Here is a 21038-nt window from a genome sequence, read left to right as displayed (position 1 = left end):
AAACAAACTGCTGCGTCACAGTTTACACAACTACATTGGGTTCATGGATTGTAGTTGTGTGGAGGACAAGGACAAAACAAAGCTTGCCAAATATTCTCATCAGTGAAGCATAAACACAAACATATTGAACAGTGGACTTTCTACAATTAGGAACACTTGTGTCATGTTTTGTCCTCCTACAGAAACCATATTAAAACAAAATATATTTATATATTTTTTCCTTATCTTTATCCATTTTCATAATTTTTTTAAAAAGCTCCTTGGAGCCACTAGGGCGGCGTTAAAGAGCCGCATGCAGCTCTCGAGCTGCAGGTTGGTGATCCCGGGATAGGGTGAGAAGCTCTGTCATTCGGGAGGAGTTCAGAGTAAAGCCGCTGCTCCTCCACATCGAGAGAAGCCAGATGAGGTGGATAAGCGGAAGAAGATGGATGGAAGATGGATGGATGTTTTATTTTCATTTATTCAAACACAGTGTTAATGTTCAAACTGTGTGTAATATTACAGTGGCCAAAATTATTAAAAATGCATGTGAAATAAAACCTTTGTGTTGTTTTTAATAAATACTTAGGCCTACTACGCTACTGTATTTTTAATATTGGTCATTAAAAGTGGTGCATGGAGCGCCAAGTTTTTTCTGAAGTGGTACTTGATGAAAAAAGTTACAGAACAATTGTGGTAGAACATTTATCACAACAAAAATTACCATTCAGACTAGATCTGACCCATATAAGTCTATGAGCATGAAACCCAACTCTCTCGTTTGAGTCACACATTAAGAGTGTTACTAAAACAACCTTCTTTCATCTCCGTAATATCGCTAAAATTCGTTCCATTTTGTCCACTGAGATCATTATTCATGCGTTCGTTATGTCTCGTCTCGATTACTGTAACGTATTATTTTCGGGTGTCCCTATGTCTAGCATTAAAAGATTACAGTTGGTACAAAATGCGGCTGCTAGACTTTTGACAAGAACAAGAAAGTTTGATCATATTACGCCTATACTGGCTCACCTGCACTGGCTTCCTGTGCACTTAAGATGGGACTTTAAGGTTTTACTACTTACGTATAAAATACTACACAGTCTAGCTCCAGCCTATCTTGCCGATTGTATTGTACCATATGTCCTGGCAAGAAATCTGCGTTCAAAGAACTCCGGTTTATTAGTGATTCCCAGAGCCCAATAAAAGTCTGCGGGCTATAGAGCGTTTTCTATTCGGGCTCCAGTAGCCATGGATAAAGTGCTGGCTGTCCAGAGTCGGGACTCGGGGTGGACTGCTCGCCTGTGCATCGGTTGGGGACATCTCTGCACTGCTGACCCGTCTCCGCTCGGGATGGTTTCCTGCTGGCCCCACTATGAACTGGACTCTCACTATTATGTTGGATACACTGTGGACTGGACTTTCGCTGATATGTTGGATCCACTATGGACTCGACCTTCACAATATTATGTCAGACCCACTCGACATCCATTGCTTTCGGTCTCCCCTAGAGGGGAGGGGTTACCCACATATGCGGTCCTCTCCAAGGTTTCTCATAGTCATTCACATCGACGTCCCACTGGGGTGAGTTTTTCTTTGCCCTTATGTGGGCTCTGTATCGAGGATGTCGTTGTGGCTTGTGCAGCCCTTTGAGACACTTGTGATTTAGGGCTATATAAATAAACATTGATTGATTGATTGAAATGATGAAGCTTACTTGGATTAGAGGCGAAACCAAACAGTGCAATTGCATACGATTGGATGCCCTTAGAACAAAATATCATATTCAATATAAAGGTTTCTCAGACGAGGAGTTGTGTTTGAAAATAACATATCTTGAATCACCATAGATTTTAAAGGTAAAAGTATTGCTTTGGTTATCGTCTGAAACTGACTTCTTGTACAACAACATTTAAACTTTTCAAATAATTTTTAATAATTAAAAAATGCCACAATTGTCCATAAAATGATTAACAGCCCAAATTCCTATAGAGGCTTTGCAGTCACGTGGTTTTATCATGTGACTTTGTGTTACGCCGCCATCTTGCCGGTCAACCGGTCAGCTCGTTCCTACGTGTTCGTACAGATTCAGTTTGATTTTTGCGCTACATTTTCACCGATTTCATCATTATGGCTGATTTGCTATCCAATGAAGTTGTGCATTTGGATGAAGAGTCCAAGAAACGTTACCGAGAGAAGTTGAACCTTGTTGGCACAACGGATCCATACCTTTTACCGAGAAGCATGCTAAAATCACCTGAGCATTTTGCAACTGCCGACCTGCCTGAACTCTCATATCCAGACATTTATAATTACCTCGTCGATTCACCATCTCCGTACACTGGAAAGGACCTTAAGGCATACAAGAGTCTGGATGCCTACAAGTATTTTACAACAGGTTTTGTGCATGATGGGCTGATATGGCAGATTCCAAACAAGAATCGATTTCTTCTCATGACCAAGGTAAGGAAAAAGCACACACAGAAGAGCCTACTGTCTGTTTACAAATCCGCGTGGCAGTAACAGTGTGATTGTGAAAAAACTACTGAAGTGATTCTAATGAAAACTCACATTGTTAAGCTGCCTTGCTGCTCTTGCTGCCTTTCTAAAAATGCACCCAGCATTTTCAACAATCATATTTGTATCATCCCATATTGTATTATTTCACATTTTGTGAAACAAATCAGGGGGAAATAGTTTGTTTACATACCTGATATGAAGTGTTCATTGCATATCCTTGTGTAAATCGTAGGTTTCCATCGTTCACGACAAATCGCCGCAATCCATTTATCGCGTTTTTGATGTTTGCCGGGAATCTATAGAAGTTAAGATTTGGTTTATCGCCTCGTCTATTGCTACATCCAACAGCACAGCAGGTTTCGGGTGTTGTTCCTGAAAACGCACCCCTGCCGTAGAATGCACCCCCTGACGCGGATGCGCGCTTACGTCACTCGTTTCGAAAAGTATATCTAAACTCGGCTTTAATGACTGAAGTGGCTGAAATCGGCTCTTTTAAATCGCCTCTTTCGGTTCCAAGCTCAAATAGCAGCAGATCTAACAAGAAAGCGTGTGTGAGTCGTTGACGGGCACTGAACTGGTGATCGCCTGACCGGCAAGATGGCCGCCAAGCTAATGTCACGTGGCTGATGACGTCAGCTGCAAAGCCTCTATAGCAGGGGTCACCAACCTTTTTGAAACCAAGGGCTACTTCTTGGGTACTGATTAATGTGAAGGGCTACCAGATACACACTTAAATAAATTGCCAGAAGTAGCCAATTTGCTCAATTTACCTTTAACTCTGTTATTATTAATAATTAATGATATTTATCTTTGTGGAAACACTGATCATCTTAATGATTTCTCACAATAAATATATATAGAAACAGATAAATATCAATTTGCAACACTTTATTTTTATAATTTCTCTATAAGTGCACATTTTTCAAATTGAACATTTTCAAATGATCACTTCTAAGACAGTCTTGTGAAATCACAATATCCCATTTTAACTAGCTAGCCACTAACATTTTTTAAGAAATCATGAATTACTTTGCACCATGTTTGTACAAATAATAACTCATGTAAAATACAAAAGTAAACTCTCAAATTTTTAAATCATGTCACACTTTGAACTGGACACCAAATCTGTTATCTGTTTCTTTGTCAGTTAGTGGGAAGCCTGGCATTGCATGCTGTTAACTAGTGTGTTGTACTCTGGTGTGTAACTTGACACTGCAACTCTGAGTGAGTCTTGCAGATGTGCATCAGTGAGGCGTGTTCTGTGTTTGTTCTTGATGAAGTTCATGTCAGAAAAGGCTGATTCACAAAGATAAGATTTTTCCTCATTGTTTGCGGAACCTTCTTAATCTTTTGGACATATTTTCACAGCAATCTGGCCTTAAGCTTAATTATGATAAATGTAAAATGTTAAGGATCGGAAATCTAAAGGGAACGTCCTTTCGAATGGAATGCAAAGTGTTTTGTTTATAAATTATATGCAATCTGTTGTGTTCCCTAATTTTTTTTCTGTGTACATGAATGAAGGTGTGTGTTGCTGAGTCCGACTTGGACATTATCTGGACTGGGCCTGGTTTAAAAAACCCTTTAAAAAAATCTAATTTCATTGACAACCTGGTCTGTTGAAGATAAGGCCCTTTTTTAAAAAAATAATATAAAATAAGATAAATAAATAAAAAACATTTTCTTGGATAAAAAAGAAAGTAAAACAATATAAAAATAATTACATAAAAAATAGTAATTAATGAAAATGTTAGTGGACCAGCAGCCTATACAATCATGTGTGCTTCAGGGACTGTGTCCCTTGCAGATGTGTTGTCTATGTTGTGGGAACCAGAATATTGGTAGCAGAAAGAAATAACCCCTTTTGTGTGGATGAGTGTGCATGGGGGAGGTTATTTGGGTTGATGCACTGATTGAAAGTGTATCTTGTGTTTTTTTGTATGTAGATTTAATTTTTTTTTTTTTTTTTTTAATTTTTTTTTTTTTTTTTTTTTTTTTTACATTTTTTTTTTTTAGAACAGGCCCGCGGGCGACTCATCTGGTCCTTACGGGCGACCTGGTGCCCGCGGGCACCGTGTTGGTGACCCCTGCTCTATAGTGTTGACGAAAGCTCGACGCGTTCAATCCATTTTGGTGCTCTTCGTTCGCTGTACTTTTCTACGACGTCATCACTCCAAACACGGAAGTGAAAGTGCCAAGCATGTCGGCGGCAAGTTGCGTCTACAAACCCGTGAGTCATGTCATATTCGACATGGATGGATTGTTATTAGGTACTCTACATAACTCTTTCACACCTGTAGCATTTCTGTCTCTTTATCAACCACACAAAAACAGTCATGTATATTTTTGAACCGCTTTAGTGCGTTATTTTATTATATGAACGTTCCTTCAACTGCTTTGCTGGCACTGCAGAACTAATATTGAGTTGATTTGATTTATTAAAATAATGTAACATACACGGTTTGTTTTATATTTTGTATATATTTGTATTTTACTTGACAATTTGTGATTGGCCAATATTGATTCTTTTTTGTTTATGAAACTTGCACATTTCCCAGCAAAACAGAGCTATCCATTATTATTATTTTTTGTTTAATGGCAAGCATTAATGTACTGCATTGTGTTTTGACATTTTTTATTGTCTATTCAATTTTCAAAATCCAGTCCAAATATCATAATTTTCTATACATATGTTTTCATTTCAGACACAGAGCGACTGTACTCTGTGTCCTTCCAGGAAGTATGTGACCGCTTTGGGAAGCAGTACACATGGGGACTGAAGTCCAAGGTGATGGGTGCAAAAGCTTTGGATGCAGCTCAAATGATCCGGGACTCGTTGGAGCTTCCAATGACAGCCGAGGAACTTCTTGCTGAAAGCAGACACATACAAGAGAGGATATTTCCCTCTGCTAAACTCATGCCAGGTATGTTCTAAAAATCCCATGTATTAACCATATATTACCGTTCGATCACTGGCCCAGTGCTTGTCAAGGGTCAAATGGGACATGATTACATAAACAAATATTTAAATAATTAGTTAAAAGTGTCATAAATTAATTTACAATTGTAATTAAAAGCCTACTGAAACCCACTACTACCGACCACATAGTCTGATAGTTTTTATATCAATGATGAAATCTTAACATTGCAACACATGCCAATATGGCCGGGTTAACTTACAAAGTGCAATTTTAAAATTCCCGCTAAACTTCCGGTTGAAAACGTCTTTGTATGATGACGTATGCGCGTGACGTCAATAGTTAAACGGAAGTATTCGGACACCATTGAATCCAATACAAAAAAGCTCTGTTTTCATCTCAAAATTCCACAGTATTCTGGACATCTGTGTTGGTGAATCTTTTGCAATTTGTTTAATGAACAATGACGACTGCAAAGAAGAAAGTTCTAGGTGGGATCGGTGTATTAGCGGCTGGCTGTAGCAACACAACCAGGAGGACTTTGACTTGGATAGCAGACGCGCTATCCGACGCAAGCCGTCGACCGCACGGATGATCGGGTGAAGTCCTTCGTCCTTCCGTCGATCACTGGAACGCAGGTGAGCACAGGTGTTGATGAGCAGATGAGAGCTGGCGTAGGTGGATAGCTAATGTTTTTATCATAGCTCTGTGAGGTCCCGTTGCTAAGTTAGCTTCAATGGCGTCGTTAGCAACAGCATTGTTAAGCTTCGCCAAGCTGGAAAGCATTAACCGTGTATGTCCATGGTTTAATAATATTGTTGATTTTCTGTCTATCCTTCCAGTCAGGAGTTTATTGCTTTTGTTTCTATCTGCATTTAAGCACGATGCTATCACGCTAGCTCCGTAGCTAAAGAGCTTCGCCGATGTATTGTCGTGGAGATAAAAGTCACTGTGAATGTCCATTTCGCGTTCTCGACTCTCATTTTCAAGAGGATATAGCGAAGTTGGTAGAGTGGCCGTGCCAGCAATCGGAGGGTTGCTGGTTACTGGGGTTCAATCCCCACCTTCTACCATCCTAGTCACGTCCGTTGTGTCCTTGGGCAAGACATTTCACCCTTTGCCTCTGATGACTGTTGGTTAGCGCCTTGCATGGCAGCTCCCGCCATCAGTGTGTGAATGTGTGCGTGAATGTGGAAATACTGTCAAAGCGCTTCGAGTACCTTGAAGGTAGAAAAGCGCTATACAAGTATAACCCATTTATCATTTATATAGTATCCGAGGTGGTTTAAAATACAAATCCGTGATCCACAATAGAAAAAGGAGAAAGTGTGGAATCCAATGAACCCTTGTACCTAAGTTACGGTCAGAGCGAAAAAAGATACGTCCTGCACTGCACTCTAGTCCTTCACTCTCACAATCCTCATCCACAAATCTTTCATCATCGCTCAAATTAATGGGGTAATCGTCGCTTTCTCGGTCCGAATCGCTCTCACTGCTGGTGTAAACAATGGGGAAATGTGAGGAGCCCTTCAGCCTGTGACGTCACGCTACTTCCGGTACAGGCAAGGCTTTTTTTTATCAGCAATCAAAAGTTGCAAACTTTATCGTCAATGTTCTCTACTAAATCCTTTCAGCAAAAATATGGCAATATCAAGAAATGATCAAGTATGACACATAGAATGGATCTGCTATCCCCGTTTAAATAAAAAAAAATCATTTCAGTAGGCCTTTAAATACATAAATGTGTTATTAAGTGTATCATTAATTGATTTATAATACATGTCATTATTTAATAATGTATTAATTATTGAAATATTTAAGCAGGATTGGGTTTTTAAAGATCGTAAAAACACATCTCGATTATGCGGTTGGAAACCAGTTCTCCTAAAGCTGGGGTACTTGAATCTTACCAAGCAGAATTCAAACTGTGAATCCCGCCCCCCCGTCTCTCCGCACCGGCACACCTCGCTGATAATCCCTCTCAATCTCCTCCGCTCTGGAAATGCACAGAATCCCGCACAAGAGGTGTATGCGCACATGCATAGGTTGCAGACTATCGGTAACACACCTGTCTAGAAGGAAAACAGCCACTTGCACGTCCAAAGTTCGTCCAAGACTGGCCTGCAATGACCCCCATCTTGAATATGGCGGAAAAATATTGGAGTTTTGGCTCTTCTTTGGGTTTTTAGATGTACAGTGTCTTTCTTTTCTCTGATTTCCTCTTATGTTTTGTTTTTTAGCAGTACATGCTGTAAATTTAAGCGCAGGTATTGCGATATTGGGTGTTTGGCAGCCATGCTTTACTGGAAACAAGATCGTACCGTGCATGCGCTTCAGTATATATCGTGTCAGCCAATGAGGAGTCTCCTTTGTGGTCTCTGCTCACCCCTCCTTTCTCTAAATCATGTGGTTGAATCTGGAGGGGTTGACTGCCCAGAAGACAAATTATTTTGTCTTTTTTTTTTTTTAGCTTTTATTACCAATTTTATGCGAAGAACAGGCTCAAGTATTTCCTCCATGCACACACGTCTGCCTCCGTGCTTCACACCTAGACACACAACACTTGTTCATTTTCCGCCAATACGGTGTTTTCACAGACCATGGGAGAAATTAACACCATACCACACTTACATACACATTAACACCAGCCGTACGTAGCGGAGGCAGCGTGTCTGCACTGTGGATGTACTTTAATGTATTCGAGATATACCCCCTGACATCAATCTTCACAATTTAAATTGACAATGGCGGCTTGAAGCAAGTATATCGTCAGCTAGCTTTTCGTCACGGACTTGGCGCGACAGAATCTAAACGGAGTCTCTCAACACGAGTACAATCTTCAATAGCACCAAAAATAACTGCTAGATGTGTTGCCAATCGTTTTTTTATTAAAGACAGAGTGACTAAAAGGATTGGAGAAATCTCTCTAAAAAAAAAAATCCTCAACAAAGTACATTGTACAATAAGCAGCAACAATTTAAAATTAAACAGAACGGTATTATGTAAGAAAAAAAAAATGTTAATACTGTACTTAATAATAACAGATTTGTTTTAAATGTATATTCAATTTTGTTTTCCTTTTCAAAGAACATATGCATCATAACAAATCATGCGATGACGTCATATCGACCACGCCCCCATCGCCACAGATATTTTGGCAATTTAGGGGAAACATAATCGCTATCAATATAAAATGTGTTCAATAAAATATTTGTTATATATTTTTTTGTTTGGAAGAATTATGAAGCAAGATTCATTTCATGAAGTCACTCGCGCTTTGGAAACCCAGAAAACAGGAAACAGGAAGTGTCACTGAACAATGGGAGGGACACGCTAACAGTCAATCAGTTAACAGTATCAACAGTGTGGTTACACCGGTTGGTTTTAATGCAGACGGTGCAGCAACATCCTGACACTTCCAATGTATTGGTTTGATGAGCAGCTTCCAAAACTACTCTGTAGTGTTTAATAGCTTATACACTACTGCCATCTCGTGTCTCAAATCCACAACTACCTTAAAATCTACTTTTATTATTTTACTACCTCAGCTGCGCTCATCATACCTGGCTAGCAGGCACTCTCTCCACTATTAAATAGCCCCCTTGGTAAATTGGAAATTGTTTTACTGTAATTATTGACAGGCTCAAATAAGAATATATACAGTCGTGGTCAAAAGTTACACTTGTGAAGGACATAATGTCATGGCTGTCTTGAGTTTCCAATATTCCAATAATCTGCTGGGTCAAAAATATACATACAGCAACATACATTATCAATTTTGGTGATGTAGAAAAGTTACAATCAAATCAAATTAGCCTCATGGCATGGCCTCTTAACTTCAGGATGATCAAGAGTCAACCGACAACCAACAAAAAGCAGGTCTACAATGAATTGGAAGCTGCTGGAACACAGGTGTCAGTGACCACAGTTAAGGGTGTTTTGCATCGCCATGGACTGAGAGGCTACCGTGCAAGAAGGAAGCCCTTGCTCCAGAAGCGACACCTTAAGGCTCGTCTAAAATTTGCTGCTGATCACATGGACAAAGATAATACCTTCTGGAGGAAAGTTTTGTGGTCAGATGAAACAAAAAATTTAGTTGTATGGCCACAATACCCAGCAATATGTTTGGAGGAGAAAAAGTGAGGTCTTTAATCCCAGCAACACCATTCCTACCATCAAGCATGGTGGTGGTAGTGTTATGCTCTTGGCCTGTTTTTCTGCCAAAGGAACTGGTACTTTACAGAAAGTAAATGGGACAATGAAAAAGAAGGATTACCTTCAAATTCTTCAGGACAACCTAAAATCATCAGCCCGGAGGTTGGGTCTTGGGCGCAGTTGGGTGTTCCAACAGGATAATGACCACAAACACATGTCAAAAGTGGTAAAGGAATGGCTAAATCAGGCTAGAATTAAGGTTTTAGAATTGCCTTCCCAAAGTCCTGACTTAAACTCCATTGAGAACATGTGGACAATGCTGAAGAAACAAGTCCATGTCAGAAAACCAACAAATTTGGCTGAACTGCACCAATTTTGTCAAGAGGAGTGGTCAAAAATTCAACCAGAAGCTTGTGGATGGCTACCAAAAGTACCTTGTTGCAGTGAAACTTGGCAAGGGACATGTAACCAAATATTAACATTGCTGTAGGTATACTTTTGACCCAGCAGATTTGGTCACAATTTCAGTGGACCCATAATAAATTCATAAAAGAACCAAACTTCATGAATGTTTTTTGTGTCAAACAAGTATGTGCTCCAATCACTCTATCACAAAAAAATAAGAGTTGTAAAAATTATTGGAAACTCAAGACAGCAATGACATTATGTTCTTTACAAGTGTATGTAAACTTTTGACCATGACTGTATATGTATACGTATGGGCAACACGGTGGCCATATGAATCTTATTGTGCCTCACAATAAGAAGGTCCTGGTTTCAATCCTTCTTTGTGGGGTTTGCAGGTTCTCCCCGTGACTGCGTGGGTTCTCTCCGGGTACTCCGGCTTCCTCCCACCTCCGAAGACACGCACCTGGGGATAGGTTGATTGGCAACACTAAATTGGCCCTAGTGTGTGAATGTGAGTGTGAATGTTGTCTGTCTATCTGTGTTGGCCCTGCGATGAGGTGGCGACTTGTCCAGTGTGTACACTGCCCTCCGCCCGAATGCAGCTGGGATAGGCTCCAGCACCACCCGTAACCCTGAGAGGGACAAGCGGTAGAAAATGGCTGGATGAATATGTACGTATATATGTATAGGTATATTTATGTATGTATATATTTATGCATATGTATATATATATGTTTGTAAATATGTATGTATGTGTGTATATCTGCAAATATATATGAATATGTATATATATTAGTGCTGTCAAACGATTCTTTTTTTTGATTGCAATAATCCCGCTTTTGAATTTTGATTAATCGCGATTAATCACAGTTAAAATATTTGCTCGCAAAATTTAAATACACTTTTAAAATACACAATATTTTGACACAAATGGAGTTTTATTCCCAAAGTGTTAATTTTTAAAAAATGTTTTGCTTAACTGCAGGTCATTGATGTGACATATGGTAAGTGCACATATGGTAAAACTTTGCAATTATTGATGGACACTAATAGGTAAGGGCAGCACAGTGGCAGAGGGGTTAGTGCGCCTGCCTCACAATACGAAGGTCCTGAGTAGTCCTGGGTTCAATCCCGGGCTCGGGATCTTTCTGTGTGGAGTTTGCATGTTCTCCCCGTGACTGCGTGGGTTCCCTCCAAAGAAATGCACCTGGGGATAGGTTGATTGGCAACACTAAAATTGGCCCGAGTGTGTCAATGTGAGTGTGAATGTAGTCTGTCTATCTGTGTTGGCCCTGTGATGAGGTGGCGACTTGTCCAGGGTGTACCCCGCCTTCCGCCCAATTGTAGCTGAGATAGGCTCCAGCGCCCCCCGCGACCCCGAAGGGAATAAGCGGTAGAAAATGGATGAATGGACTAATAGGTAATGTAGTAAACACACTCATGAACAACTCAACATACTGTCATGCACCATTTACATCTGCATTTTCTCTGCCTTTGACCAGTTGTTTAAACAAACAAGCCTATTTACATTTTCAGAGGACAGTGCTGATTTTTGTTTTTGTACAATGTGATTTGCCAATGAAAAAAGTATTTCACAGGGTACAGTGGAAACAGTGGCAGCTCAGTACTTTTGTGCAAAATGTGCCAGTTTACTGTAGGCACCCGGAAACTGACGCGGGTAAACTCAGCCAGCGTCCTTTGTTTGTAGCATTTGTGCTAGCATTCTTTCTAGCGGCATCCTCAAGTTTTGCTTTGAGATGATATTTTAGACTTAAAAATTGTAAATATGACGATTTGATGATAAGAAAGTTCGTCACTGCATTAGTTTTCTCAAAAGTTCAGTTGGAGAGCGTTTTAAAGCAAAGTTGGCCGCCGAGCACACCACTGGGACTCTCTTCACTCATCTTTGCATTGGCATGCTGCCTGATCACTGCCCGTGTAACAATGCGCGCCACCTTTCAGATCAATATGCGGTCAAAACAAATAGTGCAACTAATGTTAATTAATTTATGATTAATGCAATTTTGAATAATCACATGCGTTAAGTTAACACATTACCGTTAACAGCCCTAATAAATATAAATATGCATACATGTATACATATTTGTATATGTATATACAAACCCCGTTTCCATATGAGTTGGGAAATTGTGTTGGATGTAAATATAAACGGAATACAATGATTTGCAAATCCTTTACAACCCATATTCAATTGAATGCACTACAAAGACAAGATATTTGATGTTCAAACTCATAAACTTTATTTTTTTTTGCAAATAATAATTAACTTAGAATTTCATGGCTGCAACACGTGCCAAAGTAGTTGGGAAAGGGCATGTTCACCACTGTGTTACATGGCCTTTCCTTTTAACAACACTCAGTAAACGTTTGGGAACTGAGGAGACACATTTTTTAAGCTTCTCCGGTGGAATTCTTTCCCATTCTTGCTTGATGTACAGCTTAAGTTGTTCAACAGTCAGGGGGTCTCCGTTGTGGTATTTTAGGCTTCATAATGCGCCACACATTTTCAATGGGAGACAGGTCTGGACTACAGGCAGGCCAGTCTAGTACCCGCACTCTTTTACTATGAAGCCACGTTGATGTAACACGTGGCTTGGCATTGTCTTGCTGAAATAAGCAGGGGTGTCCATGGTAGCGTTGCTTGGATGGCAACATATGTTGCTCCAAAACCTGTATGTACCTTTCAGCATTAATGGCGCCTTCACAGATGTGTAAGTTACCCATGTCTTGGGCATTAATACACCCCCATACCATCACAGATGCTGGCTTTTCAACTTTGCGCCTGTAACAATCCGGATGGTTCTTTTCCTCTTTGTCCGGAGAACACGACGTCCACAGTTTCCAAAAACAATTTGAAATGTGGACTCATCAGACCACAGAACACTTTTCCACTTTGTATCAGTCCATCTTAGATGAGCTCAGGCCAAGCGAAGCTGACGGCGTTTCTGGGTGTTGTTGATAAACAGTTTTCGCCTTGCATAGGAGAGTTTTAACTTGCACTTACAGATGTAGCGACCAACTGTAGTTACTGACAGTGGGTTTTTGAAGTGTTCCTGAGCCCATGTGGTGATATCCTTTACACACTGATGTCGCTTGTTGATGCAGTACAGCCTGAGGGATCGAAGGTCACAGGCTTAGCTGCTTACGTGCAGTGATTTCTCCAGATTCTCTGAACCCTTTGATGGTATTACGGACCGTAGATGGTGAAATCCCTAAATTCCTTGCGATAGCTGGTTGGTTTTTTCTTAAACTGTTCAACAATTTGCTCAGGCATTTGTTGACAAAGTGGTGACCCTCGCCCCATCCTTGTTTGTGAATGACTGAGCTTTCATGGAATCTACTTTTATACCCAATCATGGCACCCACCTGTTCCCAATTTGCCTGTTCACCTGTGGGATGTTCCTAATAAGTGTTTGAGCATTCCTCAACTTTATCAGTATTTATTGCCACCTTTCCCAACTTCTTTGTCACGTGTTGCTGGCATCAAATTCTAAAGTTAATGATTATTTGCACAAAAATGTTTATGAGTTTGAACATCAAATATGTTGTCTTTGTAGCATATTCAACTGAATATGGGTTGAAAATGATTTGCAAATCATTGTATTCCGTTTATATTTACATCTAACACAATTTCCCAACTCATATGGAAACAGGGTTTGTATATATGTATATATGTATGTGTGTACACGTGTATATATGTGTATAATGATGTATGATAATATATGTATATGTATATATCTATGTCTATATGTGTGTATGTATATATCTATGTCTAAATGTGTGTATGTATATATATATATATATATATATATATATATATATATATATATATATATATATGTGTATGATAATATATGTATATGTATATATCTATGTCTATATGTGTGTATGTATATATCTATGTCTGTATGTGTGTATGTATATATATATATATATATATATATATATATATATATATATATATATATATATATATATATATATATATATATATATATATGTATATATATGTGTGTATATATATATATATATATATATATATATATGTATATATATATATATATATATATATATATATATATATATATATATGTATATATATATATATATATATATATATATATATATATATATATATATATATATGTATATATATATATATATATATATATATATATATATATATATATATATATATATATATATATATATATGTATATATATATATATATATATATATGTCGTTGTGGCTTGTACAGCCCTTTGAGACACTTGTGATTTAGGGCTATATAAATAAACATTGATTGATTGATTGATATATGTATATATGTGTATATATATGTATATATGTGTATATATATATATATATATATATACATATATATATATATATATATATATATATATATGTATATATATGTATATATATATATATATATATATATATATATATATATATATATATATATATATATATATATATATATATATATATATATATATATATATATATATATATATGTCTTAATTAGATATCCAAAAAATAGTGCTCGATACCGTGGTAGAGCATAATATGTATGTGTGGGAAAAAATCACAAGACTATTTCATCTCTACAGGCCTGTTTCATGAGGGGTTTTCCTCAATCCTCAGGATCCTCTCCTGAGGATTGAGGAAAACCCCTCAATACACTACCGACCAAAAGTTAGGGGTCACCCAAACAATTTTGTGTTTGAGCCTTAATTTCTAAGAACAAGAATAGACTGTCGATTTTCAGATGAAAGTTCTCTTTTTCTGGCCATTTTGAGCGTTTTATTGACCCCACAAATGTGATGCTCCAGAAACTCAATCTGCTCAAAGGAAGGTCAGTTTTGTAGCTTCAGTAACGAGCTAAACTGTTTTCAGATGTGTGAACATGATTGCACAAGGGTTTTTTAATCATCAATTAGCCTTCTGAGCCAATGAGCAAACACATTGTACCATTAGAACACTGGAGTGATAGTTGCTGGAAATGGGCCTCTATACACCTATGTAGATATTGCACCAAAAACCAGACATTTGCAGCTAGAATAGTCATTTACCACATTAGCAATGTATAGAGTGTATTTCTTTAAAGTTAAGACTAGTTTAAAGTTATCTTCATTGAAAAGTACAGTGCATTTCAATGTGACCCCAAACTTTTGAACAGTAGTGTATATACACACACACAAGCGGTAGAAAGTGGATAGATGGATATATACATATATGTATAAAAAAAGGGTTGTACGGTTTACGCTTTAAGTAATGTGCAATGGTAGTCATGAATGAAAAATGATGCTATACTGCCTTTGAAAAACAACAGGTACTTCTTTTTTCATCCGCATGCTGGCTTGCGGCGGTGACGTAAAGAGCCGAGGCGCATGATGTGGAGTGTGTCAGCAGCACACACTGAGCACACCGGGAGTGCATATAAGAAGAAACACAATCAAAAGGAGGAATGGCAAAAAACTGCAATTCTACTGGTTTTTAAAGAGGGTGCGTGAAGTGCAATATGGTGGTACTTGGGCTTTATAACGATCGATTAACATGACCCTTTAAACACAGAAGGAAAGGTGGCATAATTAGAGCATTACCATCTTTGCTTCAAACTTGGCTAAAACAATTAAATATCAGTCTGTCAGATTGACAGGTAAAATGGTTAACTAGCTCCCCTGTTGTGCACATATACGTAGATGCTCATGCACTTGTTGCCAATTATTATCATACTCTAAACAGCCCACGTAGCGCAAACTAATGCAAATGAAATAACATAGTTTTGTAACAAATTCGTACAATTTGTGTTTTATATTTAACAATGCTACATGTCTTATCTGAGTAGTTTTAGCCATCATATTGTTTTTAGTATTTGACTATAGTATTTTTCTTAATGGCAGACAACGAGTTGGCAAACATAAATTATGAAGCATTTAACACAATGTCAATAAAGCTTTCTATTTTATTCTAACCTAATCCTAGATTATGGCAGGCTATGTGGACTATACACTTGTAAATTGATCTTTAAATGCAATAACAATAGCCCAATGTGTTTAATGCCTTTTAATTAAAATTTAAATTTGAACCTTCTAAAATTGTTATTTGAGTGCAACAGAAAATATACATTTAATGTATCATAACATTTTGTGTTAAAACAAAGTCAATATTACGTTTTGGGGGGCTTTTGTAACCCATTTCAAAGTGGTTCTATTATTTACGTACCAAATACATTATTTTTATATTTATTGGTATAGTAGGAGGCTGCAACATATGGCTTAACATATACAGTATGTCTCAATATATCTCCCAATACCAGTAGAAATCGGTTTATTGTTTGAAAATGTGATCACAGATGCATTCATTTTCCAGGAAAGTAGTATTGCAAACAACAATGAGTCTGAATCAGATTGCTTTTGTTCTGAAAAGGTGTGGAGAGGCTGATGAACCACTTAAAGAAACACGGTGTCCCCATTGCTGTTGCGACCAGCTCAGCAGGTGCGACCTTCCAATTGAAGACGAGCCAGCACAAAGCCGTCTTCGCTTTGTTTGACCACATTGTTCTTGGAGACGATCCCGAGGTGAAGAATTCTAAGCCCCAACCGGACTCTTTCCTTGTTTGTGCCAGCAGATTCAAGCCCCCTGCTTCTCCAGATTCTGTGAGCAAACATTTATTTATTTATTATTTATATACATATATTTAGAGTTTTATGATTTAAAGGTGCTGTTTGCAACTTCCTCACAGTAACATTTTTCAAAGCAAAAAATATAACAAGAACACCACCAGCTACGTTATGTTACCAATAGTGGTATAACACAGCACATTTGTTTGACAATTGTCAATTGTTTTCACAACTACAAAGTTTATGTAATAAACATTTCTAACGGCCTGAAAAAAATGGTTGGTGTTTACAGCCATCACTCACCCGGTCTCGTCAACACGTACAAGCAGTGAGCGTGTGCACGCATACAAAACCAAGATAAGCCACAAACAATTTGCAGTCATGTTGTTGTTCTGATAGAATATACATTCAATGACAGCTAACGCTAGCTACCCAAATTGCTATTATTTGCTAACAACACCTAAATCTAATGTGCGTTCATTTGTTACGTACACACATAGTTACGTCGTTACGTACGAGAAGCCGTAAGAGCGAGGGATATACTGTGTGAAATACATAGGAAAGTTTGTGCCCTGTGTAAATGTTGCAAACAGCCCCTTTAAGGCCATGCATACATTTACACGGTCAAGTTTGCGTTTTTAGCAATAGGTGAATGGCAAAAATAATAATACCCTTTTATGAAATATTATTTTTGTTAACATAAAAGTTGTGTTTGAATAAGCTGATGTTTAAAATTGGCACTACAAATCTGACACATTTTGGCAACATTTGGCATTGTGGCTCAGTTGGTAGAGCGGCCTTGTCAGCAACTTGAGGGTTCCTGGTTAGAACCCAGCTTTTACCATCTTAGTCATGGCCACCGTTGTCTTTGGGCAAAAGGTTTCACCCATCTTGCTCCTGATGGGTTTCGGATAGCGCCTTGCATGGCAGCTACCGCCATCAGTGTGTGAATGTGTGTGTGAAGGGTGAATATGATGTATAATGTAAAGCGCTTTGGGTATTGTGCAGGTGTATTAAAGCGCTATATAAAACACAGACCAAATACAGACACATTTTGGACAAGACTTTTGGTTCCTGGAGCCTCTATTTCTGGAACTATAGGTACCTGTAGAAGTGTGGGGTTTGTGTTTCCACCACATTTCACAGTTGAGGGTAGTTTATACAAATCAGGCGGATGATGTATGGAGGAGTGGTTTAATATATTTCTACACTGATATCATGTACAAATACAGACACTATTAGGACAGAGTTAATTTGCTAAAAAGTAAGTAAATTAAATACAAAGCAATAATATACAAAACAATATGATTTAAAAAAGAAAGTGTACCGTATCCTTCATAAAAGATAAGGCTTTTGCTGCCTTGTCCAACAGTCAGAAAGTCATAATCTCGGTAAATAATGAATTCATGAGGGTCAAGCGATTTATTTTTTGGTCCATTTAATCTGTAAATAACAATATAAATATCCGCTTTGACTGTGTGCAGCATGCACACTGTAGCAGTGCAGTAACTCGGATTTGACAAATACCGAGGTCAAAAATTGTTGGTCCAAAAGGAGCTTTAAAAGGCTGAAATCATGGGTACCCCAGAACGAAATAAATAATATTACCTTGAGCAACACAATAAATTTCCGGAATAACAAAAGCTTTTATTGAAGTAGAACATTCACGTGTTATATTTTCTAACACTTTTGACAATCAGCATGATTTTGTAACAGTCCACTTTTTTTTATTAATATTAGTGCTGCAACTAACAACTAATTTGATAATCGATTAATCTGTCGATTATTACTTCGATTAATCGATTAATAATCGGATAAAAGAGACAAACTAAATTTCTATCCTTTTCACTATTTTATTGGGAAAAAACCCAGCATAGTGGCACCATGTTCTTTCAACTTGCCAAATAAATGGACATTGGGGATGCAGCATACACCAATAATAACACAAAAATGTAACTCATCAGATCAGAACTGAATCAGATATTGTACACGTTTCTGTTGTGAATAATACATTTCTTTTTTTTAAGCCTCCCATTAATGCCCTTTTAGCCTTAATTTCAGTACTGTTATTGCACTGGAGAATAATACAATCTGTTGATCAACTTGACATGCATTTGCATCACTGAACTCTGCTAAGCAATGTGGTCTACATACAACACACAAAGACAAAGATATGTTTCAAAGGGCCAATTTGTTTCAGACCAGAACAAATTGACAAAACTATTCTAAATAGCTGCAAAATAACATGCATAAGTAACAAACAGCATAATAACAATATAGCTGTAAACCTGGCTTCACCCAAGGAAGGCACACATGACATACACAAAGCCTAACCAGGCATTTTTTTTCTCTCAAGAAATTCTGAAATAAAATCATGTATTTAGGAGATCAACACTGTACTGAAGCCCAGAACACTCTACACATTTCCCCAGTTTTAGTTTAGAGATAAGGAAAGATTGGCCTGGCCCACTAGGATCCCTCTTTATGTTTGTGAACTTTATAGTCTATACATTTAGAGTACTGTGATAACCAAACACTCTAGAAGTCTAGAATGAAAGAGTATATAAGAGAATTGACAGAGTGTGTACCTTCAGTGATGAATGATTAGCAGAGGCAGAGTTTGGAGTGTTTTCTTTAGCTCGCTTTCCATGTTTATGTACTCACTGTCCAGGTCTTAGAACATGTTTTCCGTGCCATTTGCTGTTTGACGCCGGTATCATGCTAATTAGCTGCCTGAAAGCGGGCGACTCCACTGTAGAAATAGCCTGCATGTCTTCTAGCGCATACGCTACAATGGCTCTATCAATGTTGTCCTGGCTAGCAGTCCCTCCGTTAAAATCCTTAAGTGGAGCTGAAGTGGCATCGGAGTCTGTGTCTCTCTTTACTAGCTTTGTCGAAGCATGTTGCTTTTGTAGCTGTTTCAGCAGATTTGAATTGCTGTTTTGGGCAGTATTCCTGGGCGCAGACACCGCTGCTGCTCACTGCTCCCCTCACCTCCCAGGGGGTGATCAAGGGTGATGGGTCAAATGCAGAGAATAATTTTGCCACACTTAGTGTGTGTGTGACAATCATTGGCACTTTAACTTTAACTTTAAGTGGATGGGATCTTTGATCCAAGACACAACTTACATTTAACTAAAATGTTCTTTTCTTTGTGCTCGACAAAAGAAAAGTAGTGAGAATATCTCCATGTTAAGAAACTCGACTTCTGGCTCCGCCATGATGTCTTGTTAGTTGTTATGAGAGTAGCGTATGTGTGTGTGTGTGTGGCCCTTTAAGATATGACAGCATGGGAGGTGAGTGACATCAGTGAGTGAGTGGGCGATAGAAGTGAGGGAGCTGCAACAGTGAGTAGCTTGGTGGATGGCTGCGTGCAAGACACCAATAAAGTCACAAAGTTGCAACAAACCGCAGGCCTCGTCATTCACCCTCGAGTCCAGAGCTGTAAAGACCCACTGCCGGGTAAAGTGAAGGGTGTTACCCTCGAAGTACATAGGCCCTGGAGGAACATCTCCCCTGCGCTCCTCGACTACGGTCTGGAAGCCCCCTCCCCCCGCCCCCACCCACACAAAGCACGCCTCTTCATTTCCTTGTGACACAGAAGGACGACACCGCAGCGCTCCAATAAAACACACTCAGATCTTCTGTTTCTAGCCGATACTGCGTTATTTTACGTTATTTTTTATGTTTTAACGCATTATGTAGTAACGGTAACTGGGTCACTGAATATAAAAAATAACGCATTAGACTGCTAGTTACCGCCGAAAATAATGGCGTTACACAACACTGGTCATCTTAAATTGTAAAGATCGCTGTCTGTGGGTAAACCTCAAATATATGAATATAGTATAGTATGTTCACCGTGTACACACGTCTGCCTCCGCTCCAGACAACCCTGTACGTATGACTGGTGTTAATGTGTATGTTAGTGTGTCATAGTGGTAATTTTTTCCATGATCTGTGAACACACCATGTCGGCACAGAAAATGAAAGTGTTGTGTGTCTATGAGTGAAGCACAGAGGTAGACGTGTGTACACGGTGGAAATACTTGTTGGAATTGCGCCTGTTGTTTGCATAAAATTGGCCATGAAAGCTAAAAAGCGCGTCAGACTTTGTTTGTTTTCTTTTGGACGCTACAATACAGTATATTACTTTATTTTGTTAGGTGTGGCGGCTCATATCAAGCCCGTACATTAAGGAGAAACCCTAAACGTAATTAAAACATATGTATAGCGTAGCGTGTTAATTTTTAAGCCGAAAAAATGTGTGATTGGTTTCAGAAAGTGTTTTGACATGTTATAATGTCAGATCGACTGTTTGCAATAAAAAAAAAGTCTCTTTTCAACATCCTGCCGATAGTCTTTCATTTCTGTTGAGATTTTATCTCATCCTACTTACTAAAGCAG

General features: G+C 38.4%; 1 protein-coding gene across 1 annotated transcript in view; it reads left to right on the top strand.

Moving 5' to 3' along the window:
* Nucleotides 1-4615: 4615 nt before the first annotated feature.
* Nucleotides 4616-21038, top strand: part of pudp (pseudouridine 5'-phosphatase) — a 76201-nt gene continuing 59778 nt past the window's right edge. Inside the window, exons 1-3 of the mRNA XM_062052166.1 lie at nt 4616-4769; nt 5205-5423; nt 16438-16667. Coding sequence (XP_061908150.1) covers nt 4700-4769; nt 5205-5423; nt 16438-16667 — 519 coding nt within the window. The 5' untranslated portion in view covers nt 4616-4699. The remainder of the gene's footprint in view (nt 4770-5204; nt 5424-16437; nt 16668-21038) is intronic.

This window comes from Entelurus aequoreus, linkage group LG07 (genome assembly GCF_033978785.1).
Source record: "Entelurus aequoreus isolate RoL-2023_Sb linkage group LG07, RoL_Eaeq_v1.1, whole genome shotgun sequence".
Taxonomy (NCBI): domain Eukaryota; kingdom Metazoa; phylum Chordata; class Actinopteri; order Syngnathiformes; family Syngnathidae; genus Entelurus; species Entelurus aequoreus.
This window is presented reverse-complemented; position numbering and strand designations above follow the sequence as displayed.